Source organism: Callionymus lyra, chromosome 2 (assembly GCF_982586985.1).
Source record: "Callionymus lyra chromosome 2, fCalLyr1.hap1.1, whole genome shotgun sequence".
NCBI classification, from domain to species: Eukaryota; Metazoa; Chordata; class Actinopteri; order Syngnathiformes; family Callionymidae; genus Callionymus; species Callionymus lyra.
Window position 1 is genome coordinate 32,849,673 of NC_141819.1, and position 27,672 is coordinate 32,877,344.

A 27,672-nucleotide genomic window follows, 5' to 3' on the forward strand; every position below is an offset into this window, starting at 1 on the left:
GGTGGTGAAGGTGTTGTAAGAGTTGTTGGGGTTGTAAGAGTCGGTGGAGTTGTAAATGCTGGTGGTGTTGTTGGATAAACTGGTGTTGTTGTAGGGACACAAGGTTCTCCTGGTACAGTCCACTCTCCTGAGGTGGTAGGACAATCTCCCACCTGACCGTTGGGAGAGCGGCAGTCATTGGCCTGTGAGTTGTCACATGTTCCTGAAAGATGGTTTTATACAGTTAGGCATTTTCACTTGATTTGCTTTACCCTTGCCTGTCAGAGCAACTCACCACAAAGTCCTTCAGTTTTACCACTAAATATCTGATAATTAAGTGAGGCAAGGATGACAGTCGGTGAGTAGAGAACTTCGGTCTTGATATCAGGTATCTCCACTTTAACGACCATATCAGAGCTTGTAATGCGCAATCCAGAATTACTGTAGGCAGGGTAGATTCTTTTCTGATTTAAATAAACCTAAATGAAGACAAAGATGACGTTAATTTTAATTAAAACTGTCTAAAACCATTAAATGTTTAATGAAAACTTACCTCATTAGTTATTTCCAAAAGTGAATTATTACTGTGAGTTAAATATACTGAATGCACTCCATATGTTATCTTTAGGGACTGGGGACAGAAGCTTTGGTCTCCAGCTTGACAATCTGCGTTGTTTATAATAAGACTAAGTTCATAATTATTTACAATTTCTTTGACCAGGTAGTAAGAGCACTGGCCCTTAAAATCATATTTAAATCCATCAAATGTCTTGTAGTGGTTTTTCGTCCAGGTACTACAGATACCTAAAAGAAAAGAATAAGTGTAAATAATAATATTTCAGTATCAATATATATAATTCAATATCAATAATATATATCAGTATATCAGTAATATATATCAGTATGTTGATAATATAAATTAATAATAATCTGCTGAAAAGGATTTTTATCAAGGTATGAATAAAAAAATGCATGAAGGTACGTACATTGGCATTGATTTTCATAGCAGCAGCCATCTTCAGTGACTGAGACAGGCTCACGTCCATTGGCACACACAATTGGCTTCGGTGTGGTACAAATACTAGCGACCTCTTCAACATTTCCTTCAATGCATGTAGCTGTTGTGCAATTACTAGTCTTCCATGACTCACCATTCTATTTGGGAAAGAATAAAAAAGAAAAATTCCTCAGTGAGTAGGATTCGTAAAAACCTTGCAAATACTATCGACTATATACTGTTAAAAGCTTAATTGGAAAGAGAAAAAACTTGACAAACCTTGCGCGGTGGATCCAAATGTGTACAATCAAGAGTAGTTGTAAATTGTGGGGTGGTGATAGTACTCATGAATACAGTTGTGAAAGCTGGAGCGGTTGGACTAGGAGTAACACATTGACTGGATTGTGTGTCAATTTTACATGATGCATTGCAGTATGCAATATAACACCAGCCCAAGCCATCTGTGACATTGTAAACAGTTTCACCTGTAAAGATGAATATACAATGTTATTTTATTAACTCTTGCATACTGAAGATGAGACAAAAGACAAAGAAACATACACATTTAAATCAATGACTTACCAGGATTATAAGAGGTACCATTCACAATGCAGGTGCATATTGGTGGCGTGGTGAATGGAGGGACTGAGGTAGTAGCTGTGAAAATAGAAGTAAACTGAGTTGTGCTGGTTGGGGGTGTCTTTGTAATGGGGGAAATCATAGTTGTTGCTGTTACTGAAGGGGTTGTTTTCCTTATCTGTGGAGTTGTCTCTGGTACTTTGGTAGGTCCTGTGACAATAGACGGTGTTGACGTTACAACAGCTGTGGTGGGCCCTGCAGTTGTCTCAACTGGAACTCTAGTTGTTGTGATGATAACAGGTGTCGTAGCTGTGGAAACTGGACCAGTGGATACAACTGGAGGCTGAGTTGTTGCAGCAGTAGCAGTTGTAGGGGCTGGGGTTTCTGTTACTGAAGGGGTAGTTGTGGCCACTTGTGGAGTTGTCCCTGGTACTTTGGTAGTCCCTGTGACAATAGATGGTGTTGAAGTAACAACCGCTGTGGTGGGTCCTGCTGTTGTCTCAACTGGAACTCTAGTTGTTGTGATGACAACAAGTGTGGTAGCTGTGGAAACTGGCCCAGTGGATACAACTGGAGGCTGAGTTGTTGCAGCAGTAGCAGTTGTAGGGGCTGGGGTTTCTGTTACTGAAGGGGTAGTTGTGGCCACTTGTGGAGTGGTCCCTGGTACTTTGGTAGTCCCTGTGACAATAGATGGTGTTGAAGTTACAACCGCTGTGGTGGGTCCTGCTGTTGTCTCAACTGGTATTGTAGTTGTTATGATGACAACTGGTGTGGTAGCTGTGGAAACAGGACCTGTGGATACAACTGGAGGCTGAGTTGTTGCAGCAGTAGCAGTTGTAGGGGCTGGGGTTTCTGTTACTGAAGGGGTAGTTGTGGCCACTTGTGGAGTTGTCCCTGGTACTTTGGTAGTCCCTGTGACAATAGATGGTGTTGAAGTAACAACCGCCGTGGTGGGACCTGCAGTTGTCTCAACAGGAACTCTAGTTGTTGTGATGACAACAGCTGTGGTAGCTGTGGAAACTGGACCAGTGGATACAACTGGAGGCTGAGTTGTTGCAGCCGTAGCAGTTGTAGGGGCTGGGGTTTCTGTTACTGAAGGGGTAGTTGTGGCCACTTGTGGAGTTGTCCCTGGTACTTGGGTAGTCCCTGTGACAATAGATGGTGTTGAAGTAACAACCGCTGTGGTGGGTCCTGCTGTTGTCTCAACTGGAACTCTAGTTGTTGTGATGACAACAAGTGTGGTAGCTGTGGAAACTGGACCAGTGGATACAACTGGAGGCTGAGTTGTTGCAGCAGTAGCAGTTGTAGGGGCTGGGGTTTCTGTTACTGAAGGGGTAGTTGTGGCCACTTGTGGAGTTGTCCCTGGTACTTTGGTAGTCCCTGTGACAATAGATGGTGTTGAAGTAACAACCGCTGTGGTGGGACCTGCAGTTGTCTCAACAGGAACTCTAGTTGTTGTGATGACAACAGCTGTGGTAGCTGTGGAAACTGGACCAGTGGATACAACTGGAGGCTGAGTTGTTGCAGCCGTAGCAGTTGTAGGGGCTGGGGTTTCTGTTACTGAAGGGGTAGTTGTGGCCACTTGTGGAGTTGTCCCTGGTACTTTGGTAGTCCCTGTGACAATAGATGGTGTTGAAGTAACAACCGCTGTGGTGGGTCCTGCTGTTGTCTCAACTGGAACTCTAGTTGTTGTGATGACAACAGGTGTGGTAGCTGTGGAAACTGGACCAGTGGATACAACTGGAGGCTGAGTTGTTGCAGCAGTAGCAGTTGTAGGGGCTGGGGTTTCTGTTACTGAAGGGGTAGTTGTGGCCACTTGTGGAGTTGTCCCTGGTACTTGGGTAGTCCCTGTGACAATAGATGGTGTTGAAGTAACAACCGCTGTGGTGGGTCCTGCTGTTGTCTCAACTGGAACTCTAGTTGTTGTGATGACAACAGCTGTGGTAGCCTTGGAAACTGGACCTGTGGTTACAACTGGAGGCTGAGTTGTTGCAGCAGTAGCAGTTGTAGGGGCTGGCGTTTCTGTTACTGAAGGGGTAGTTGTGGCCACTTGTGGAGTTGTCCCCGGTACTTTGGTAGTCCCTGTGACAATAGATGGTGTTGAAGTAACAACAGCTGTGGTGGGACCTGCAGTTGTCTCAACTGGAACTCTAGTTGTTGTGATGACAACAGGTGTGGTAGCTGTGGAAACTGGACCAGTGGATACAACTGGAGGCTGAGTTGTTGCAGCAGTAGCAGTTGTAGGGGCTGGGGTTTCTGTTACTGAAGGGGTAGTTGTGGCCACTTGTGGAGTTGTCCCTGGTACTTGGGTAGTCCCTGTGACAATAGATGGTGTTGAAGTAACAACCGCTGTGGTGGGACCTGCTGTTGTCTCAACTGGAACTCTAGTTGTTGTGATGACAACAGCTGTGGTAGCCTTGGAAACTGGACCTGTGGTTACAACTGGAGGCTGAGTTGTTGCAGCAGTAGCAGTTGTAGGGGCTGGCGTTTCTGTTACTGAAGGGGTAGTTGTGGCCACTTGTGGAGTTGTCCCCGGTACTTTGGTAGTCCCTGTGACAATAGATGGTGTTGAAGTAACAACAGCTGTGGTGGGACCTGCAGTTGTCTCAACTGGAACTCTAGTTGTTGTGATGACAACAGGTGTGGTAGCTGTGGAAACTGGACCAGTGGATACAACTGGAGGCTGAGTTGTTGCAGCAGTAGCAGTTGTAGGGGCTGGGGTTTCTGTTACTGAAGGGGTAGTTGTGGCCACTTGTGGAGTTGTCCCTGGTACTTTGGTAGTCCCTGTGACAATAGATGGTGTTGAAGTAACAACAGCTGTGGTGGGACCTGCAGTTGTCTCAACTGGAACTCTAGTTGTTGTGATGACAACAGGTGTGGTAGCTGTGGAAACTGGACCAGTGGATACAACTGGAGGCTGAGTTGTTGCAGCAGTAGCAGTTGTAGGGGCTGGCGTTTCTGTTACTGAAGGGGTAGTTGTGGCCACTTGTGGAGTTGTCCCCGGTACTTTGGTAGTCCCTGTGACAATAGATGGTGTTGAAGTAACAACAGCTGTGGTGGGACCTGCAGTTGTCTCAACTGGAACTCTAGTTGTTGTGATGACAACAGGTGTGGTAGCTGTGGAAACTGGACCAGTGGATACAACTGGAGGCTGAGTTGTTGCAGCAGTAGCAGTTGTAGGGGCTGGGGTTTCTGTTACTGAAGGGGTAGTTGTGGCCACTTGTTGAGTTGTCCCTGGTACTTGGGTAGTCCCTGTGACAATAGATGGTGTTGAAGTAACAACCGCTGTGGTGGGTCCTGCTGTTGTCTCAACTGGAACTCTAGTTGTTGTGATGACAACAGCTGTGGTAGCCTTGGAAACTGGACCTGTGGTTACAACTGGAGGCTGAGTTGTTGCAGCAGTAGCAGTTGTAGGGGCTGGCGTTTCTGTTACTGAAGGGGTAGTTGTGGCCACTTGTGGAGTAGTCCCCCTAACTTTGGTAGTCCCTGTGACAATAGATGGTGTTGAAGTAACAACAGCTGTGGTGGGACCTGCAGTTGTCTCAACTGGAACTCTAGTTGTTGTGATGACAACAGGTGTGGTAGCTGTGGAAACTGGACCAGTGGATACAACTGGAGGCTGAGTTGTTGCAGCAGTAGCAGTTGTAGGGGCTGGGGTTTCTGTTACTGAAGGGGTAGTTGTGGCCACTTGTGGAGTTGTCCCTGCTACTTTGGTAGTCCCTGTGACAATAGATGGTGTTGAAGTAACAACAGCTGTGGTGGGACCTGCAGTTGTCTCAACTGGAACTCTAGTTGTTGTGATGACAACAGGTGTGGTAGCTGTGGAAACTGGACCAGTGGATACAACTGGAGGCTGAGTTGTTGCAGCAGTAGCAGTTGTAGGGGCTGGCGTTTCTGTTACTGAAGGGGTAGTTGTGGCCACTTGTGGAGTTGTCCCCGGTACTTTGGTAGTCCCTGTGACAATAGATGGTGTTGAAGTAACAACAGCTGTGGTGGGACCTGCAGTTGTCTCAACTGGAACTCTAGTTGTTGTGATGACAACAGGTGTGGTAGCTGTGGAAACTGGACCAGTGGATACAACTGGAGGCTGAGTTGTTGCAGCAGTAGCAGTTGTAGGGGCTGGGGTTTCTGTTACTGAAGGGGTAGTTGTGGCCACTTGTTGAGTTGTCCCTGGTACTTGGGTAGTCCCTGTGACAATAGATGGTGTTGAAGTAACAACCGCTGTGGTGGGTCCTGCTGTTGTCTCAACTGGAACTCTAGTTGTTGTGATGACAACAGCTGTGGTAGCCTTGGAAACTGGACCTGTGGTTACAACTGGAGGCTGAGTTGTTGCAGCAGTAGCAGTTGTAGGGGCTGGCGTTTCTGTTACTGAAGGGGTAGTTGTGGCCACTTGTGGAGTTGTCCCCCTAACTTGAGTAGTCCCTGTGACAATAGATGGTGTTGAAGTAACAACAGCTGTGGTGGGACCTGCAGTTGTCTCAACTGGAACTCTAGTTGTTGTGATGACAACAGGTGTGGTAGCTGTGGAAACTGGACCAGTGGATACAACTGGAGGCTGAGTTGTTGCAGCAGTAGCAGTTGTAGGGGCTGGGGTTTCTGTTACTGAAGGGGTAGTTGTGGCCACTTGTGGAGTTGTCCCTGCTACTTTGGTAGTCCCTGTGACAATAGATGGTGTTGAAGTAACAACAGCTGTGGTGGGACCTGCAGTTGTCTCAACTGGAACTCTAGTTGTTGTGATGACAACAGGTGTGGTAGCTGTGGAAACTGGACCAGTGGATACAACTGGAGGCTGAGTTGTTGCAGCAGTAGCAGTTGTAGGGGCTGGGGTTTCTGTTACTGAAGGGGTAGTTGTGGCCACTTGTGGAGTTGTCCCCGGTACTTTGGTAGTCCCTGTGACAATAGATGGTGTTGAAGAAACAACCGCTGTGGTGGGTCCTGCTGTTGTCTCAACTGGAACTCTAGTTGTTGTGATGACAACAGGTGTGGTAGCTGTGGAAACTGGACCAGTGGATACAACTGGAGGCTGAGTTGTTGCAGCAGTAGCAGTTGTAGGGGCTGGCGTTTCTGTTACTGAAGGGGTAGTTGTGGCCACTTGTGGAGTTGTCCCCGGTACTTTGGTAGTCCCTGTGACAATAGATGGTGTTGAAGTAACAACAGCTGTGGTGGGACCTGCAGTTGTCTCAACTGGAACTCTAGTTGTTGTGATGACAACAGGTGTGGTAGCTGTGGAAACTGGACCAGTGGATACAACTGGAGGCTGAGTTGTTGCAGCAGTAGCAGTTGTAGGGGCTGGGGTTTCTGTTACTGAAGGGGTAGTTGTGGCCACTTGTGGAGTTGTCCCTGGTACTTTGGTAGTCCCTGTGACAATAGATGGTGTTGAAGTAACAACAGCTGTGGTGGGACCTGCAGTTGTCTCAACTGGAACTCTAGTTGTTGTGATGACAACAGGTGTGGTAGCTGTGGAAACTGGACCAGTGGATACAACTGGAGGCTGAGTTGTTGCAGCAGTAGCAGTTGTAGGGGCTGGGGTTTCTGTTACTGAAGGGGTAGTTGTGGCCACTTGTGGAGTTGTCCCCGGTACTTTGGTAGTCCCTGTGACAATAGATGGTGTTGAAGTAACAACCGCTGTGGTGGGTCCTGCAGTTGTCTCAACTGGAACTCTAATTGTTGTGATGACAACAGGTGTGGTAGCTGTGGAAACTGGACCAGTGGATACAACTGGAGGCTGAGTTGTTGCAGCAGTAGCAGTTGTAGGGGCTGGCGTTTCTGTTACTGAAGGGGTAGTTGTGGCCACTTGTGGAGTTGTCCCCGGTACTTTGGTAGTCCCTGTGACAATAGATGGTGTTGAAGTAACAACAGCTGTGGTGGGACCTGCAGTTGTCTCAACTGGAACTCTAGTTGTTGTGATGACAACAGGTGTGGTAGCTGTGGAAACTGGACCAGTGGATACAACTGGAGGCTGAGTTGTTGCAGCAGTAGCAGTTGTAGGGGCTGGGGTTTCTGTTACTGAAGGGGTAGTTGTGGCCACTTGTGGAGTTGTCCCTGGTACTTTGGTAGTCCCTGTGACAATAGATGGTGTTGAAGTAACAACAGCTGTGGTGGGACCTGCAGTTGTCTCAACTGGAACTCTAGTTGTTGTGATGACAACAGGTGTGGTAGCTGTGGAAACTGGACCAGTGGATACAACTGGAGGCTGAGTTGTTGCAGCAGTAGCAGTTGTAGGGGCTGGGGTTTCTGTTACTGAAGGGGTAGTTGTGGCCACTTGTGGAGTTGTCCCCGGTACTTTGGTAGTCCCTGTGACAATAGATGGTGTTGAAGTAACAACCGCTGTGGTGGGTCCTGCTGTTGTCTCAACTGGAACTCTAGTTGTTGTGATGACAACAGGTGTGGTAGCTGTGGAAACTGGACCAGTGGATACAACTGGAGGCTGAGTTGTTGCAGCAGTAGCAGTTGTAGGGGCTGTGGTTTCTGTTACTGAAGGGGTAGTTGTGGCCACTTGTGGAGTTGTCCCCGGTACTTTGGTAGTCCCTGTGACAATAGATGGTGTTGAAGTAACAACCGCTGTGGTGGGACCTGCAGTTGTCTCAACTGGAACTCTAGTTGTTGTGATGACAACAGGTGTGGTAGCTGTGGAAACTGGACCAGTGGATACAACTGGAGGCTGAGTTGTTGCAGCAGTAGCAGTTGTAGGGGCTGGGGTTTCTGTTACTGAAGGGGTAGTTGTGGCCACTTGTGGAGTTGTCCCTGGTACTTTGGTAGTCCCTGTGACAATAGATGGTGTTGAAGTAACAACCGCTGTGGTGGGACCTGCAGTTGTCTCAACAGGAACTCTAGTTGTTGTGATGACAACAGCTGTAGTAGCCTTGGAAACTGGACCTGTGGTTACAACTGGAGGCTGAGTTGTTGCAGCAGTAGCAGTTGTAGGGGCTGGGGTTTCTGTTACTGAAGGGGTAGTAGTGGCCACTTGTTGAGTTGTCCCTGGTACTTGGGTAGTCCCTGTGACAATAGATGGTGTTGAAGTAACAACCGCTGTGGTGGGTCCTGCTGTTGTCTCAACTGGAACTCTAGTTGTTGTGATGAAAACAGCTGTGGTAGCCTTGGAAACTGGACCTGTGGTTCCAACTGGAGGCTGAGTTGTTGCAGCAGTAGCAGTTGTAGGGGCTGGGGTTTCTGTTACTGAAGGGGTAGTTGTGGCCACTTGTGGAGTTGTCCCCGGTACTTTGGTAGTCCCTGTGACAATAGATGGTGTTGAAGTAACAACAGCTGTGGTGGGACCTGCAGTTGTCTCAACTGGAACTCTAGTTGTTGTGATGACAACAGGTGTGGTAGCTGTGGAAACTGGACCAGTGGATACAACTGGAGGCTGGGTTGTTGCAGCAGTAGCAGTTGTAGGGGCTGGGGTTTCTGTTACTGAAGGGGTAGTTGTGGCCACTTGTGGAGTTGTCACTGGTACTTTGGTAGTCCCTGTGACAATAGATGGTTTTGAAGTAACAACAGCTGTGGTGGGACCTGCAGTTGTCTCAACTGGAACTCTAATTGTTGTGATGACAACAGGTGTGGTAGCTGTGGAAACTGGACCAGTGGATACAACTGGAGGCTGAGTTGTTGCAGCTGTAGGGGCTGGGGTTTCTGTTACTGAAGGGGTAGTTGTGGCCACTTGTGGAGTTGTCCCTGGTACTTTGGTAGTCCCTGTGACAATAGATGGTGTTGAAGTAACAACCGCTGTGGTGGGTCCTGCTGTTGTCTCAACTGGAACTCTAGTTGTTGTGATGACAACAGGTGTGGTAGCTGTGGAAACTGGACCAGTGGATACAACTGGAGGCTGAGTTGTTGCAGCAGTAGCAGTTGTAGGGGCTGGGGTTTCTGTTACTGAAGGGGTAGTTGTGGCCACTTGTGGAGTTGTCCCCGGTACTTTGGTAGTCCCTGTGACAATAGATGGTGTTGAAGTAACAACCGCTGTGGTGGGTCCTGCTGTTGTCTCAACTGGAACTCTAGTTGTTGTGATGACAACAGGTGTGGTAGCTGTGGAAACTGGACCTGTGGATACAACTGGAGGCTGAGTTGTAGCAGCAGTAGCAGTTGTAGGGGCTGGGGTTTCTGTTACTGAAGGGGTAGTTGTGGCTACTTGTGGAGATGTCCCTGGTACTTCGGTAGTCCCTGTGACAATAGATGGTGTTGAAATAACAACCGCTGTGGTGGGTCCTGCTGTTGTCTCAACTGGAACTCTAGTTGTTGTGATGACAACAGGTGTGGTAGCTGTGGAAACTGGACCAGTGGATACAACTGGAGGCTGGGTTGTTGCAGCAGTAGCAGTTGTAGGGGCTGGGGTTTCTGTTACTGAAGGGGTAGTTGTGGCCACTTGTGGAGTTGTCACTGGTACTTTGGTAGTCCCTGTGACAATAGATGGTGTTGAAGTAACAACAGCTGTGGTGGGACCTGCAGTTGTCTCAACTGGAACTCTAATTGTTGTGATGACAACAGGTGTGGTAGCTGTGGAAACTGGACCAGTGGATACAACTGGAGGCTGAGTTGTTGCAGCAGTAGCAGTTGTAGGGGCTGGGGTTTCTGTTACTGAAGGGGTAGTTGTGGCCACTTGTGGAGTTGTCCCTGGTACTTTGGTAGTCCCTGTGACAATAGATGGTGTTGAAGTAACAACCGCTGTGGTGGGTCCTGCTGTTGTCTCAACTGGAACTCTAGTTGTTGTGATGACAACAGGTGTGGTAGCTGTGGAAACTGGACCAGTGGATACAACTGGAGGCTGGGTTGTTGCAGCAGTAGCAGTTGTAGGGGCTGGGGTTTCTGTTACCGAAGGGGTAGTTGTGGCCACTTGTGGCGTTGTCACTGGTACTTTGGTAGTCCCTGTGACAATAGATGGTGTTGAAGTAACAACAGCTGTGGTGGGACCTGCAGTTGTCTCAACTGGAACTCTAATTGTTGTGATGACAACAGGTGTGGTAGCTGTGGAAACTGGACCAGTGGATACAACTGGAGGCTGAGTTGTTGCAGCAGTAGCAGTTGTAGGGGCTGGGGTTTCTGTTACTGAAGGGGTAGTTGTGGCCACTTGTGGAGTTGTCCCTGGTACTTTGGTAGTCCCTGTGACAATAGATGGTGTTGAAGTAACAACCGCTGTGGTGGGTCCTGCTGTTGTCTCAACTGGAACTCTAGTTGTTGTGATGACAACAGGTGTGGTAGCTGTGGAAACTGGACCAGTGGATACAACTGGAGGCTGAGTTGTTGCAGCAGTAGCAGTTGTAGGGGCTGGGGTTTCTGTTACTGAAGGGGTAGTTGTGGCCACTTGTGGAGTTGTCCCCGGTACTTTGGTAGTCCCTGTGACAATAGATGGTGTTGAAGTAACAACCCCTGTGGTGGGTCCTGCTGTTGTCTCAACTGGAACTCTAGTTGTTGTGATGACAACAGGTGTGGTAGCTGTGGAAACTGGACCAGTGGATACAACTGGAGGCTGGGTTGTTGCAGCAGTAGCAGTTGTAGGGGCTGGCGTTTCTGTTACTGAAGGGGTAGTTGTGGCTACTTGTGGAGATGTCCCTGGTACTTCGGTAGTCCCTGTGACAATAGATGGTGTTGAAGTAACAACCGCTGTGGTGGGTCCTGCTGTTGTCTCAACTGGAACTCTAGTTGTTGTGATGACAACAGGTGTGGTAGCTGTGGAAACTGGACCAGTGGATACAACTGGAGGCTGGGTTGTTGCAGCAGTAGCAGTTGTAGGGGCTGGGGTTTCTGTTACTGAAGGGGTAGTTGTGGCCACTTGTGGAGTTGTCACTGGTACTTTGGTAGTCCCTGTGACAATAGATGGTGTTGAAGTAACAACAGCTGTGGTGGGACCTGCAGTTGTCTCAACTGGAACTCTAATTGTTGTGATGACAACAGGTGTGGTAGCTGTGGAAACTGGACCAGTGGATACAACTGGAGGCTGAGTTGTTGCAGCAGTAGCAGTTGTAGGGGCTGGGGTTTCTGTTACTGAAGGGGTAGTTGTGGCCACTTGTGGAGTTGTCCCTGGTATTTTGGTAGTCCCTGTGACAATAGATGGTGTTGAAGTAACAACCGCTGTGGTGGGTCCTGCTGTTGTCTCAACTGGAACTCTAGTTGTTGTGATGACAACAGGTGTGGTAGCTGTGGAAACTGGACCAGTGGATACAACTGGAGGCTGAGTTGTTGCAGCAGTAGCAGTTGTAGGGGCTGGGGTTTCTGTTACTGAAGGGGTAGTTGTGGCCACTTGTGGAGTTGTCCCTGTGACAATAGATGGTGTTGAAGTAACAACCGCTGTGGTGGGTCCTGCTGTTGTCTCAACTGGAACTCTAGTTGTTGTGATGACAACAGGTGTGGTAGCTGTGGAAACTGGACCTGTGGATACAACTGGAGGCTGAGTTGTAGCAGCAGTAGCAGTTGTAGGGGCTGGCGTTTCTGTTACTGAAGGGGTAGTTGTGGCCACTTGTGGAGATGTCCCTGGTACTTCGGTAGTCCCTGTGACAATAGATGGTGTTGAAATAACAACCGCTGTGGTGGGTCCTGCTGTTGTCTCAACTGGAACTCTAGTTGTTGTGATGACAACAGGTGTGGTAGCTGTGGAAACTGGCCCAGTGGACACAACTGGAGGCTGAGTTGTTGCAGCAGTAGCAGTTGTAGGGGCTGGGGTTTCTGTTACTGAAGGGGTAGTTGTGGCCACCTGAGGAGTTGTCCCTGGTACTTTGGTAGTCCCTGTGACAATAGATGGTGTTGAAGTAACAACCGCTGTGGTGGGTCCTGCTGTTGTCTCAACTGGAACTCTAGTTGTTGTGATGACAACAGGTGTGGTAGCCTTGGAAACTGGACTTGTGGTTACAACTGGAGGCTGAGTAGTTGCAGCAGTAGCAGTTGTAGGGGCTGGGGTTTCTGTTACTGAAGGGGTAGTTGTGGCCACTTGTGGAGTTGTCCCCGGTACTTTGGTAGTCCCTGTGACAATAGATGGTGTTGAAGTAACAACAGCTGTGGTGGGACCTGCAGTTGTCTCAACTGGAACTCTAGTTGTTGTGATGACAACAGCTGTGGTAGCCTTGGAAACTGGACCTGTGGTTACAACTGGAGGCTGAGTTGTTGCAGCAGTAGCAGTTGTAGGGGCTGGGGTTTCTGTTACTGAAGGGGTAGTTGTGGCCACTTGTTGAGTTGTCCCTGGTACTTGGGTAGTCCCTGTGACAATAGATGGTGTTGAAGTAACAACCGCTGTGGTGGGTCCTGCTGTTGTCTCAACTGGAACTCTAGTTGTTGTGATGACAACAGGTGTGGTAGCTGTGGAAACTGGACCAGTGGATACAACTGGAGGCTGAGTTGTTGCAGCAGTAGCAGTTGTAGGGGCTGGGGTTTCTGTTACTGAAGGGGTAGTTGTGGCCACTTGTGGAGTTGTCCCTGGTACTTTGGTAGTCCCTGTGACAATAGATGGTGTTGAAGTAACAACAGCTGTGGTGGGACCTGCAGTTGTCTCAACTGGAACTCTAGTTGTTGTGATGACAACAGGTGTGGTAGCTGTGGAAACTGGACCTGTGGATACAACTGGAGGCTGAGTTGTAGCAGCAGTAGCAGTTGTAGGGGCTGGCGTTTCTGTTACTGAAGGGGTAGTTGTGGCTACTTGTGGAGATGTCCCTGGTACTTCGGTAGTCCCTGTGACAATAGATGGTGTTGAAATAACAACCGCTGTGGTGGGTCCTGCTGTTGTCTCAACTGGAACTCTAGTTGTTGTGATGACAACAGGTGTGGTAGCCTTGGAAACTGGACCTGTGGTTACAACTGGAGGCTGAGTTGTTGCAGCAGTAGCAGTTGTCGGGGCTGGGGTTTCTGTTACTGAAGGGGTAGTTATGGCCACTTGTGGAGTTGTCCCCGGTACTTTGGTAGTCCCTGTGACAATAGATGGTGTTGAAGTAACAACCGCTGTGGTGGGTCCTGCTGTTGTCTCAACTTGAACTCTAGTTGTTGTGATGACAACAGGTGTGGTAGCTGTGGAAACTGGACCAGTGGATACAACTGGAGGCTGAGTTGTTGCAGCAGTAGCAGTTGTAGGGACTGGGGTTTCTGTTACTGAAGGGGTAGTTGTGGCCACTTGTGGAGTTGTCCCTGGTACTTTGGTAGTCCCTGTGACAATAGATGGTGTTGAAGTAACAACAGCTGTGGTGGGACCTGCAGTTGTCTCAACTGGAACTCTAGTTGTTGTGATGACAACAGGTGTGGTAGCTGTGGAAACTGGACCTGTGGATACAACTGGAGGCTGAGTTGTAGCAGCAGTAGCAGTTGTAGGGGCTGGCGTTTCTGTTACTGAAGGGGTAGTTGTGGCTACTTGTGGAGATGTCCCTGGTACTTCGGTAGTCCCTGTGACAATAGATGGTGTTGAAGTAACAACCGCTGTGGTGGGTCCTGCTGTTGTCTCAACTGGAACTCTAGTTGTTGTGATGACAACAGGTGTGGTAGCTGTGGAAACTGGACCAGTGGATACAACTGGAGGCTGGGTTGTTGCAGCAGTAGCAGTTGTAGGGGCTGGGGTTTCTGTTACTGAAGGGGTAGTTGTGGCCACTTGTGGAGTTGTCACTGGTACTTTGGTAGTCCCTGTGACAATAGATGGTGTTGAAGTAGCAACAGCTGTGGTGGGACCTGCAGTTGTCTCAACTGGAACTCTAATTGTTGTGATGACAACAGGTGTGGTAGCTGTGGAAACTGGACCAGTGGATACAACTGGAGGCTGAGTTGTTGCAGCAGTAGCAGTTGTAGGGGCTGGGGTTTCTGTTACTGAAGGGGTAGTTGTGGCCACTTGTGGAGTTGTCCCTGGTACTTTGGTAGTCCCTGTGACAATAGATGGTGTTGAAGTAACAACCGCTGTGGTGGGTCCTGCTGTTGTCTCAACTGGAACTCTAGTTGTTGTGATGACAACAGGTGTGGTAGCTGTGGAAACTGGACCAGTGGATACAACTGGAGGCTGAGTTGTTGCAGCAGTAGCAGTTGTAGGGGCTGGGGTTTCTGTTACTGAAGGGGTAGTTGTGGCCACTTGTGGAGTTGTCCCTGGTACTTTGGTAGTCCCTGTGACAATAGATGGTGTTGAAGTAACAACAGCTGTGGTGGGACCTGCAGTTGTCTCAACTGGAACTCTAGTTGTTGTGATGACAACAGGTGTGGTAGCTGTGGAAACTGGACCTGTGGATACAACTGGAGGCTGAGTTGTAGCAGCAGTAGCAGTTGTAGGGGCTGGCGTTTCTGTTACTGAAGGGGTAGTTGTGGCTATTTGTGGAGATGTCCCTGGTACTTCGGTAGTCCCTGTGACAATAGATGGTGTTGAAATAACAACCGCTGTGGTGGGTCCTGCTGTTGTCTCAACTGGAACTCTAGTTGTTGTGATGACAACAGGTGTGGTAGCCTTGGAAACTGGACCTGTGGTTACAACTGGAGGCTGAGTAGTTGCAGCAGTAGCAGTTGTCGGGGATGGGGTTTCTGTTACTGAAGGGGTAGTTATGGCCACTTGTGGAGTTGTCCCCGGTACTTTGGTAGTCCCTGTGACAATAGATGGTGTTGAAGTAACAACCGCTGTGGTGGGTCCTGCTGTTGTCTCAACTGGAACTCTAGTTGTTGTGATGACAACAGGTGTGGTAGCTGTGGAAACTGGACCAGTGGATACAACTGGAGGCTGAGTTGTTGCAGCAGTAGCAGTTGTAGGGGCTGGGGTTTCTGTTACTGAAGGGGTAGTTGTGGCCACTTGTGGAGTTGTCCCTGGTACTTTGGTAGTCCCTGTGACAATAGATGGTGTTGAAGTTACAACAGCTGTGGTGGGACCTGCAGTTGTCTCAACTGGAACTCTTGTTGTTGTGATGAAAACAGGTGTGGTAGCTGTGGAAACTGGACCTGTGGTTACAACTGGAGGCTTAGTTGTTGCAGCAGTAGCAGTTGTAGGGGCTGGGGTTTCTTTTACTGAAGGGGTAGTTGTGACCACTTGTGGAGTTGTCCCTGGTACTTTGGTAGTCCCTGTGACAATAGATGGTGTTGAAGTAACAACCGCTGTGGTGGGTCCTGCTGTTGTCTCAACTGGAACTCTAGTTGTTGTGATGACAACAGCTGTGGTAGCTGTGGAAACTGGACCAGTGGATACAACTGGAGGCTGAGTTGTTGCAGCAGTAGCAGTTGTAGGGGCTGGGGTTTCTGTTACTGAAGGGGTAGTTGTGGCCACTTGTTGAGTTGTCCCTGTGACAATAGATGGTGTTGAAGTAACAACCGCTGTGGTGGGTCCTGCTGTTGTCTCAACTGGAACTCTAGTTGTTGTGATGACAACAGGTGTGGTAGCTGTGGAAACTGGACCTGTGGATACAACTGGAGGCTGAGTTGTAGCAGCAGTAGCAGTTGTAGGGGCTGGCGTTTCTGTTACTGAAGGGGTAGTTGTGGCCACTTGTGGAGATGTCCCTGGTACTTCGGTAGTCCCTGTGACAATAGATGGTGTTGAAATAACAACCGCTGTGGTGGGTCCTGCTGTTGTCTCAACTGGAACTCTAGTTGTTGTGATGACAACAGGTGTGGTAGCTGTGGAAACTGGCCCAGTGGACACAACTGGAGGCTGAGTTGTTGCAGCAGTAGCAGTTGTAGGGGCTGGGGTTTCTGTTACTGAAGGGGTAGTTGTGGCCACCTGAGGAGTTGTCCCTGGTACTTTGGTAGTCCCTGTGACAATAGATGGTGTTGAAGTAACAACCGCTGTGGTGGGTCCTGCTGTTGTCTCAACTGGAACTCTAGTTGTTGTGATGAGAACAGGTGTGGTAGCCTTGGAAACTGGACTTGTGGTTACAACTGGAGGCTGAGTAGTTGCAGCAGTAGCAGTTGTAGGGGCTGGGGTTTCTGTTACTGAAGGGGTAGTTGTGGCCACTTGTGGAGTTGTCCCCGGTACTTTGGTAGTCCCTGTGACAATAGATGGTGTTGAAGTAACAACAGCTGTGGTGGGACCTGCAGTTGTCTCAACTGGAACTCTAGTTGTTGTGATGACAACAGCTGTGGTAGCCTTGGAAACTGGACCTGTGGTTACAACTGGAGGCTGAGTTGTTGCAGCAGTAGCAGTTGTAGGGGCTGGGGTTTCTGTTACTGAAGGGGTAGTTGTGGCCACTTGTTGAGTTGTCCCTGGTACTTGGGTAGTCCCTGTGACAATAGATGGTGTTGAAGTAACAACCGCTCTGGTGGGTCCTGCTGTTGTCTCAACTGGAACTCTAGTTGTTGTGATGACAACAGGTGTGGTAGCTGTGGAAACTGGACCTGTGGATACAACTGGAGGCTGAGTTGTAGCAGCAGTAGCAGTTGTAGGGGCTGGCGTTTCTGTTACTGAAGGGGTAGTTGTGGCTACTTGTGGAGTTGTCCCTGGTACTTTGGTAGTCCCTGTGACAATAGATGGTGTTGAAGTAACAACAGCTGTGGTGGGACCTGCAGTTGTCTCAACTGGAACTCTAGTTGTTGTGATGACAACAGGTGTGGTAGCTGTGGAAACTGGCCCAGTGGATACAACTGGAGGCTGAGTTGTTGCAGCAGTAGCAGTTGTAGGGGCTGGGGTTTCTGTTACTGAAGGGGTAGTTGTGGCCACTTGTTGAGTTGTCTCTGGTACTTTGCTAGTCCCTGTGACAACAGACGGTGTTGATGTTACAACAGCTGTGGTGGGTCCTGCTGTTGTCTCAACTGGAACTCTAGTTGTTGTGATGACAACAGTTGTGGTAGCTGTGGAAACTGGCCCAGTGGATACAACTGGTGGCTGAGTAGTTGCAGCAGTAGCAGTTGTAGGGGCTGGCGTTTCTGTTACTGAAGGGGTAGTTGTGGCCACTTGTGGAGTTGTCCCTGGTACTTTGGTAGTCCCTGTGACAATAGATGGTGTTGAAGTAACAACAGCTGTGGTGGGCCCTGCAGTTGTCTCAACTGGAACTCTAGTTGTTGTGATGACAACAGCTGTGGTAGCTGTTGCAACTGGACCAGTGGATACAACTGGAGGCTGAGTTGTTGCAGCGGTCCCTGTGGTTGTTACTGTAGGTGTGGTTGTTACCACAACTGTGCTCTTTTTTGCTGAAATACATATATTACAACTTTAAATGATCATTCATGGAAAATTTACAAATATTCTTTATATACGCTACCTGTAGTGAATGTAAATGGAGTTGTTGTAGGAAGCGGTGTGGTCGTAGGACAAGGATACACATCCCTTGTTACCTCCTCATCTGGGCCACAGACAGCTTCGATACAACTCTCAAGGCCATCTGTAGTGTTGTAGATCGTTTCACCGTACTTGTATGTCCTTCCATTGACAAAGCATGAGCAATCTGCAAATTAAGGAAACATTTTTCAGTATATAAATAAAATGATTGGACAAGTTGTATCTCCAACTATGTATATTTACTTACAGTACACATCATATTTACACCTAATTCCAGACAGTGTGCAAGAGCTGTAAACAAAAAAATCACAATGTTTTTTTTATTACAAATTAGGTAACCTCTCTGTTTTGTATCTGTAAAAAACAAAGAAAATAATGGACATTATACATGTTGATAGTAAATGTTGTAAATTATATAAATTATTTGATGACTGCTAAAACATACCATTGGTAACAATTTTCCGACGGAGCATAATCCCCAATAGCATAATTGGTGCCTTGGTCATCATAACAGCCGCACTGTTCCAAGGAAACACATGTCATAGAGTCCTCGTTGAAAAAAGGTGCAGCTGGTGGACACTGTGGGTAACATCCTGCAAAAACAATCACGAGTCAATCATTAGTTTTATTTACAGAACTTTGAAGGTGTACATGAAGCTTTTTCTTCAAGATAAGAGCTTGATGAATCTCAAGATTTTTTGTTACCAATTGTCAATTCAATCATACCTTCTAGACCAGTGATGAGAGCAGAACAGTTCCCAGAAGGATTCCGGCAGGTTTTCATGCAGTCTGCGCCACAAGGTTTGTAATGCCACTCACAGCCTTCAGGGGAGTTATAGTAGTCACAGAAAACCGCTGCAAGAGATACATTTGGTCACACAAAAAGTTACATTATGGAAGTTATGCTTAATGTTTTGCTATTTCACTGTATTTTCAGTTTAAGTTTCTTGTCTTGTGGTAACTAAATTACTGATGTTTTGTTTCTTGATGGTGATGTAGTTGTACTCACGGCAAAGTTTTGGAGTTCTCCATCTCACACAGGCTCCAGCTTCATTGCAAGATTTTGCATAGGAAGCAACAGCTGTGCAGAAACACTCACAGTCCCCACCAGTGTCACAAGCACAAGAATCTCTCACACATGAGTCGTAGTATGGACCAGGATCCACCTTGGAATAAATAATACAGTTTGTGAGTTAATTGTTTCACGCTGAGGTTGACTTATATGTGAAGATCATTTAATTTTATAATTTTGTACAACATATGTAAAAACATTAGGACTATTTACATCTTAAGATATACATAAATCATGCTTATTATAGTACTATTTCAGAAAGTACCTTCTTCTATATAATGTTTACCTTTGAATGGCAGTCCTGAAATGTAACACTGGTGATGATACTACATTGCCTCTGGGACCAAGCTGCTCTGTATCTGTTCTTGGTACAGGGATCTGTTGATAGCTTGGCATCAGGGCATCCCGACGAGACTTTCCAACTGTTACCAAACTCCAGAACATCTGCTACTGTCTCCTGGGAGCGTGTTGTGAAGTCATTTTTGCTATTGCCATCGTAGTTTCCACATAGTCCACATACTTTTTCCTGATAATGGAAGTTTTACATAGAATTATGAATTATATACATTTATATGTAGATTTGGAATTGGGAACTGTTGGTCTTACCTGGTGCTGTGGACCAAGTTTAATGAACAGACTGGTCTTCTTATCCCACATGACCACAATTCCTGGCTTGATGGCCACCACAAGGTAAATGCCCATCTTGGAAACTTGAGAAGGCCTGCTGCCCTTGACCACACGAATGGTTTCATCTTTAAGTTGATACTCATCACTCTGTAGATGTGAAAGAAAGTAATTAGTGACAGAGATATACGTGTGTGTTCTTAATCCTGTTCCACAAATTCATTGTTAAGTAGAATGAAAAAGAGCACACTAAAATATAATGTTAACAATCAGGGATTTGCAACCTCAACGTCACATGCTTGTCCTTGTTCTAAGACAAATAGGTAAAGACTAGCTACCTGGTTTTGCTGTCATCGACCAGTTACAGTTTTTTCTGTCCCTTATACAATCATTAGCTCAGTTGCGCAGATTCATATATTGAAAGACAGAGAATAAGTGTAATTCAAAGTTATTTTACCCCAAGGTAGATCTTGATAGTTTTGGAACAGGTAGTTCCTGTGGTTCCACAAAGAACATTTTCAGTGACAATTCTGAAGCTTCCATTCTCTGAGCCGCAGTAGTCCTAAGTGAAGCAATAGGAGTGATGGTGAGTTGGTTTGACGCGGTTACATGATATTTTCATAAACATAGACTGTTTTCACGTTAACATTTTGTTCCTGTTGAAAATGTATCTGGTTTATACACAAACATGGAAAAGTATTTAAAACCTGTTTCCTAAAATCAAAGCACTACACCCTGCAAATCAATCTCAACTTGTTTTAGTGTTAATTCCATGAAGTTTACCTGTGCAAGAGCGTATTCACATTCTCCACTGAAGTCAAACCTTTTCCCATCGAAAGTTATATAGTGACCATCACCATAGATACCACAAACTGCATCACAAACGTTGGTGGTACAAGTGAACTTTCTATTGCGGCAGGAGCTGTAAGGACACACACCAAGGTTAATCAAACATAATTAATTCGACAATTTCTAGTTATACACATAGGTGATAGGTTTGCCAAGGTATATCAACTTTTTACAATAAAGTTCATTAATTTAACTCTACTGAATTAAGAAATTCCATTTCTGTGTCCAGATAGGATTATTATACATTTTCAAAGCAATGAGAATTGTTTGCATGAATAATTTAATCTGAAGAAGTATCTATACAAACCATGTGTTGCAATCAACAGTAAGGGTTTCTCCTGGTTGGTATTTCTTTCCATTGTGCACACACGGACAGCTACTCTCGCTGATACAACCTCCGAGTCCATCTGCGACCAGACCATTGGGACACATGCATCCTGATACGCACCCAGTGCTTATCTATTAGAACCAGAATGACAACATGTAAGCCTGATAGGAATCAAGCAAATATCCATGAATGTTTCGTGTACATACACATGCCATGTCCAGAGTACCGCAACTCTTCTGGCACTCAACTCCCACACTGCCAGGTGCCTCATCAGAGCAGTTAAAATAAAACATGGGCTTCTTGCATGTTGGTGTTACTGTGCAAATACAGTTATATTTGAAAACATGAAGTGTATTTCTGCTTAATTCATGCACATAATGAACATAAGTTGATGTATTGTGTAATGTTAGACATAAAGTACGTCCACAAAATGAAAAACGTACCTTGTGTTTGTAGACCTTGGCAGCTTAGACGTCCTTCTCTGCAGAAACTGTGAGAACAACCACAAGAATGTAAGAAACAAAATGAACACTGCATAGATTATATTTATTCCTAAGGATCAATTTAACTAAGATTTTTACATTTTGCTGGTGCTGTCTAATCACTACTTGAAAAATATTATTTTCCTAAACTGATCTACAAACTGTAAATAATATACACTTGTGGGGAAAATAATGTTTACCAAGTTCCACCGTCTTTGGTGAATGATTGATCGCTTGGGATTATGTTGTCCCCGTCATAACAAGGACAATCTGTGCTTGGGATGCAAAGACCATTCTCATCCATGTATGTTCCCATTGAACAGCCACAACCATCAACTGATGGGAACTTTGATTGACAACTGTAGTCCATTTGACTGATGGAGTAACAAGTACGGCCACAGCTCGACATGCTGTATTCATACACAGTTCCTTCAGGGCAGGAAGTGCTGAATTTGCCTGGATGAGAGGAGAACATGTGTCAGCATAAATATATGTTGGTTAATATTTTTACCTTTCTCTTCATCATTTATCCTAAATCTTCCTAAAGAGTACTAGTTATTAATGAAAGAGTCCTGAGGTAGAACTCACTGCACATAACGTCCCTCCATCCAGTGATCACGATTCCTGCAGCTGAGCAAGCGTAGACATACGAAGAAGCAGAAGCACACATGCAGTCCTCACTCTTTTCACAGTTACATGTGTCATACATGCAGTTCTGTAGAGAGGATTAAAGACTTGTCAGGTTGAAATTATTATTTATAATTATGATTCATATGTTTCAATGTGTAACATACATCTTTGTAGCTTGTTGGGCTAACAACATTGTGGCAGGAAGCGAACATTCCGTTGGGGTCAGTTAGTTTGGAGCACCAGAACTGAGCAAAATCCTCTGGAAAAGTCATAAAAAATTTAACAAAAAACAAAGAAATATGTATGAAACATAAAATACATAAAAGGCAGAGTTTATGTGTACCTTTGTTGATTCCCTGTGTGCAAGGGTGTGTAAAGCGTGTCGAAACATCTGGACAAGATGCTCTTGTTTTCCAGGCATTGGCGAAGGCTGCTGCTGTACCCTCCACAAGCCCACTGCTCACCTTGAAGTCATCACTCATGATGTTGTTGAAGTTTCCACACAAACCTGTTGAATGGCAGTTGCAAGAAAGATATGTTTTTAGACAACAAATACAACTTTAAAAAAAAGAAAAAACAGCTCAATCTAAGCATCATTGAAGGCACACCTGAAGTGGTCCCTCTGAGTGAGTTGTCCGCTAAAATATAGACTTGCATCAAAGGGCTGAGCTGGATTATCAATCGAAGGCCTATCCTGGTGTTGATGTGGATGTAGAAGGATGAAGGTTTATAGACACTCAGTTCATCTGTAAAATAGAGGGATATGAACCAAAAAATTATGTTCCTGGATATAATAAATCATATAAATCTTCAAAAACTTTTTTATTAATTGAGCCACTCACAGGTAAACAACGGAAGCTGAGACAGAATCTTGTTCACAAAGATCTGACCGGCAGATTGAACTTTAATTACCTGTGACAAAAATAAAACAAATGTGTTATGTTTCAGAATAAAATAATCGAACATCGTATTGTAGAGAGAAATGTTATACATCAATGTCAAATGTGGAACCATCTATTTTTAAAATCATAAAGATGAACAGTGCGGTTAGTGTTTTATACAGTAGAAATATAATGCATATGCTGTTATGCTAACAAGCTTAGCTAACAATCATCATCATCGTCATGATGTAATGACTTCAACTTTTAAAACACTTACCATCTCGTTGCTGTTCAGAGACAAAGTAACAGCTCGAAGGCAGGTTTTGCCTCTAACCACACCGCACTCGACGAGATCTCCTGTTATTACATACAAGCCACTTTTCTCCTGCAAAATTTCAAAACACAACATTGAATCACTTCATAAAAAATGTCTCACTGGTTTTGTCGACAAGACCAGAGATTGAACTACCTGTGCCATAATGTAGCTGCAGTCCCCATGAAACGTGTAGAGTTTGCCGTCAAATGTGTTAATGTGGGAGCCTCCTTCTACTGAGCAGGTTTCTGGACAATCGTTTTCAGTGCAAGACCACAGACCATTTTGACACGTACTGTAAATACAGACGCATGTTGATTCTTGTTAATATGACCAGGAAGGTTTTCATTTAGTAAGTTGGTGAAAGTCTGACCAGTGACATCGTAAACATCTCACATGTACATTTTTGTTTATGACTTACCAAGATTTGCAGTAGTATTCAAATGTTTCCCCTGATTTGTAGACATTGCCGTTGTGCAAACATGGACAAGATTCAACTGCTACACAGCCATTTTTACCGATGTCATCCATGACAGTTCCTGAAAGAAAACATCATTATGGGGTTTTAAATCTCAGATTGAAAATGTAAGTATGATTTAATTTTTTTGAGTAATATTATTGGTGAATACCAGCAGGGCAGCTGCAACCGTCTATACAGTGGGTGTCACAAGTTTGGGTGGCCTGAGGGTTGGAGCAAGTGTTGGGACACGAGCTGCTGCACTCCATGAACACCATGCCAGCTGGACATGACTTAGCTGTGAAGACAACAGGTTTAACATCTAGCTGCCATGAAATTGTAAAAACCCACGGTAAAGGGTGGGTTAGCATGCTTACGGCATAAAGATGAACTCCTCCATTGTTGTGGCTGTCCACCTGCATGGACACACTGTCTCGAGTACTCTGAGATTGTTTTACACAGGACAGATTTGTCACTGCTGCACAGATCAGACATGCAGGCGGTTACAAAGGAGTCTATGTCCAGGAGGTTTTGGCAACTGCTAAATGAAGCTCTGGAGAAGATAGCCTCACAGTCAGCCTGTAAAATAAATGTTAAACATATGAATAAGTCATTGTTATGCAAAGAAACACTTACATTTTTTTTCTGTGAGTATGAATGGCACTTTTTTTTCTTAATACAGGTCTAACACTGAAACCTCTGCAACTTCTGTTAATATTAGAACAGCAGTATAGTGTTAAACACATTTCTTAGAAAAGTATCTTCCAATACATGTTGTCTCAAGAATATTTAATTCATAAACTCAAATAAAAAAACTCATTTAGTGCATTTGTTTAACAAAGTTACCGGAAAAAAAAGAAAGGTAATAAAACTGGGCCATGTGTTGAGCAATAGAAGGAGAGTCACAGTGTCGTATGGAAGTAGAAATAAGTAGAGAAGGACAAACTCACTTTGGTTCCACAGAGCTCTGGAACAGTTTGTTCTGGTTCCACACAAACACGTACTGGATCACTGACTTTGCTAAATTCAGCATAATCTATTATTGAAAGGGATCCTGAAAAAAAAAAATCTGTTTAATATTGAATTTTGTCAAAACATCTTTTGATGGGATATATACCATCTTTGGGTAATTCATTGTTGATTCCATCAAAGTTTCCACAAAGTCCACAAGTCTGCCCTCTGAGCTCTTTATCCATCTCAATCTATAAAGACAAGGAAGATCAAATTGATTGCCAGATCATTCATTAATATTAATCATAGAATATTAGAAATACATAAAATGGTAACATTGTACACGATTGGTTTGGTATTTATACACTCAGAGGGTTAACATTACAACATATTTTACAAGAACATAAAAGGTTTGCGTTGGCAGCCCAAAGACCTTTCAGGCCATTTGAATTCTTATTCATTCCTACCATGGTTATTCTGAAGGTTGCAAAGCGAGGTAACTGGACTGTGCTGAGTTTTTTTAAAAGGTGTTTATACTCTCACTCAAGAGCCTTCTTTAGTTCCAAATAACTGCTGTGAGGAGCAGTTATATATCTTACTACGGAGTTACCATGAAAAGGAAACAAAACTCTTTCACATTGCCATGTTAAACGGGATCCCACCAATAGGTACAAAACAAAAGTGACTAACCTACTTTAACAAATGAAAAAAGTAGGAGTGATTGCCTGATCACTTTATTACAGAAAATACCCAGAGGAATTAGTTCTTTGAACTTATGTATCACCAAAAATACACAAGCAATCTGTTATCTGGAGACAATTATCCTTAGCATTTACTCTGTCACATACAATAGGCCTTAATTTATTTAATTTCTTTGATCATCTTGTTGGCAATTCCACCATCCACATCAATGACTTAAAGCCTTTTCCCAGAAAATGTAAGTACATCACGCTGGGTCCAAAAGATACCATGTTTCATATAATATCGAATCACTGATCACTAGTGTTACTTCATCAGTGGACGACCAAACGCTAAGAAAGCTACTTTTACAGTACAGTACCCTGGAGGTGGGAACAACCTCGCCAGATAACATCTGTTCTTCACTGGATTTGTTTACTGCCTCCAGTGAATGAAATAAAAAAGGGGGCACTTACGTCCATGGAGTCATCACGGTTCCATGATATTATGATTCCCATTTTTGACTCAAGGAATATACTGGATGTTGTCTCTTTGACGTTAAACCCAAATGAAACATATGGCAGAGTCACCCTGCAAAGAAAGCAGAGTCAATGTCCCTTTAAAAAAAAAAATGTTAAGATTATACTTATTTATTTACACCCATTTATATTATTTAGAACTTTATTTTCAAAATGATTTGCATAACACAGTATTAACAGGTTACAATCCGTATTAACTTGGTGAACATGAGTAGAACATTTTAATTGACCTTTAAATAATTTAGTTTTTTTATTTTCAACATGGACATGCATTTGCTGCTGCATCAAAATCCTCACAAGACAATATCTAACTTCATCATTTTCTTTTTTTTAAACTTTTTTTAATATTTAAAAAAACAACAAAAAAAACAACCCGTGATCACAGTGGAAAAATTGAAGAGACTAAACTTACGAATTTCCATTGACGATTACATCATCATTTGTGATCAGAACCACTGATGCCTCGAGCTTCATGAAGATACGGTCAATGGTGGAGATGCCGTCCACCAGCTTGCGTTGCATCTGGATGTTAAAGTTTTCGAAGGAGCCTTGGCACTGAATTACCACCTCATGTGTGCAGGAGGAAGAAAACTGGAAATAGTCGCCGTCAAATGTCTTCCAGTGGTTCTGTCCCCAGGTCGTGCAGACTCGGCCGAGATGAGATGAACTTCCTAAAATCAAGTATTAAACATTTAACCTAAGATAAATATATATAAATCATCATTTGTCCAAAATTCAGTTAAAACACTCCATCTCAAAATGGATCTAGGGATTGGGAAATCCCATGTGGTTTGGTCACCCACCATTTTGAGCCAGCACACTGACCAGCATTAGATAGAGGAGCCATAACGCTGATTGGAGTCCTGTAGTCCCCATGTTGGAACTTAGGACTGGCCCGCTCTGACGATCTTCACCAGAAGGATCTAGCTTTTATAGCCATTTGACATCGTCAGCATTTGTGTGTACAAGGCAGCTCCAATCATCCTCACTCTTCACTTCTACCACATCAGTACAGTAGATCAGTGACATTTACACATTACAAATTAAACAAATGGGAGCTTGAGTAATGGTGATCCGGTTAACTATTTATTGAGTAAAACACACATCTGGACTTGATAGATATACATAGACAATAATTTTCAAAGAATTAAAGTTAAGTTTAGTCCTATGAACTTTTCAGTTATCAGTTAACAGTTTTCAAAAGGTCAACTTCAATCACATATTGGCATCCTCGTGGTATTAAGGGTCCACCCTTTCCTGTTATAAATATTTCATCACTGACACGTCAGTGTTACTTTGTGCTTTACTTTTTAATTGTGTTACTATGTGTAAATCATATTTCTACTTCTTACTTCTAAATCAAAGTCAAACATAAATATACGTAAATTACATTGTTCTATAATGCCCACAAAATCATCTTGTCCATTATTGACATTTTATCCATGCTCTTTACAAATAATAGTATTTTAAAAAGTAAAAATGTTTAATAAATGAATGATGCATTTAAAAATAATTTATTTACATAAAGATCTAACAGAGTCTTTGTCTAGATGCGCGTTGCTTCAGGCTCGGCCAAAACAAAGATACATCAAAATGACTGTAGTACACATGCCAGGCTTTAACATAATTTTAGACTCTTATTACAACATTTTTTTTTCCACATTTAATATTCTATGATTAACATTTATTTTGCCACCTAAAGCATTTCTTACTTTATTTTCTGTGTTTAGAGGAATATCTTTGAGGAAACTGCTTTCATGAGGCCTCGATCCAAATTAAATTGCCCACAGATTAAATTGTTACAGATTATTATTATTATTATTATTTTTATTTCAAAGTTTATTGGAAAACAACAAATAACATCACAGTGTACATCACACAATTTTCTTTGACTTTCCTTTTTTTTTTTAATTGCAATACAAGAAAACAAACAGCACCCTTTTGAGCTTCTGATACTTCTGTAGTTTTTATAGAATAGATAATGTTAAGGAGAGTCCGCACGTTCAAAAATAGTTGCCATCCTTTAATGAAACCATTTTGTTCCTCTGTAGTAATGATTGGCATTGCCCCTTTTGGTCTCAGAGCAATGCGTTGGCAAGATTTAACATCTACATCCAATAACGAAAGTGGCCTATTTGAAGTACAGTGTTGGGTCTTTACCCTCTTTTAGAAGTATAG

At 44.6% G+C, this 27,672-nt stretch overlaps 1 protein-coding gene across 1 annotated transcript; it reads right to left on the reverse strand.

Annotated features, from left to right (window-relative positions):
* Positions 1-1,563: 1,563 nt before the first annotated feature.
* On the reverse strand, positions 1,564-26,370 carry LOC148086611 (mucin-2-like). Its single transcript, XM_087783006.1, has 34 exons — positions 26,298-26,370; positions 25,907-26,165; positions 25,432-25,546; positions 24,444-24,528; positions 24,277-24,380; positions 23,704-23,905; positions 23,499-23,624; positions 23,291-23,408; positions 23,023-23,164; positions 22,834-22,941; positions 22,518-22,587; positions 22,284-22,421; positions 22,019-22,183; positions 21,840-21,934; positions 21,634-21,760; positions 21,246-21,501; positions 21,007-21,053; positions 20,770-20,879; positions 20,543-20,694; positions 20,170-20,308; positions 19,844-19,948; positions 19,369-19,536; positions 19,049-19,288; positions 18,700-18,856; positions 18,417-18,545; positions 18,136-18,283; positions 17,938-17,981; positions 17,674-17,856; positions 7,808-8,731; positions 7,011-7,093; positions 6,075-6,131; positions 5,373-5,429; positions 4,151-4,259; positions 1,564-1,733 (listed from the first exon to the last, which is right to left on the reverse strand). Exons 1-34 carry the CDS (start codon positions 26,368-26,370, stop codon positions 1,564-1,566), a joined length of 5,205 nt encoding a protein of 1,734 aa, XP_087639132.1.
* Positions 26,371-27,672: the final 1,302 nt, after the last annotated feature.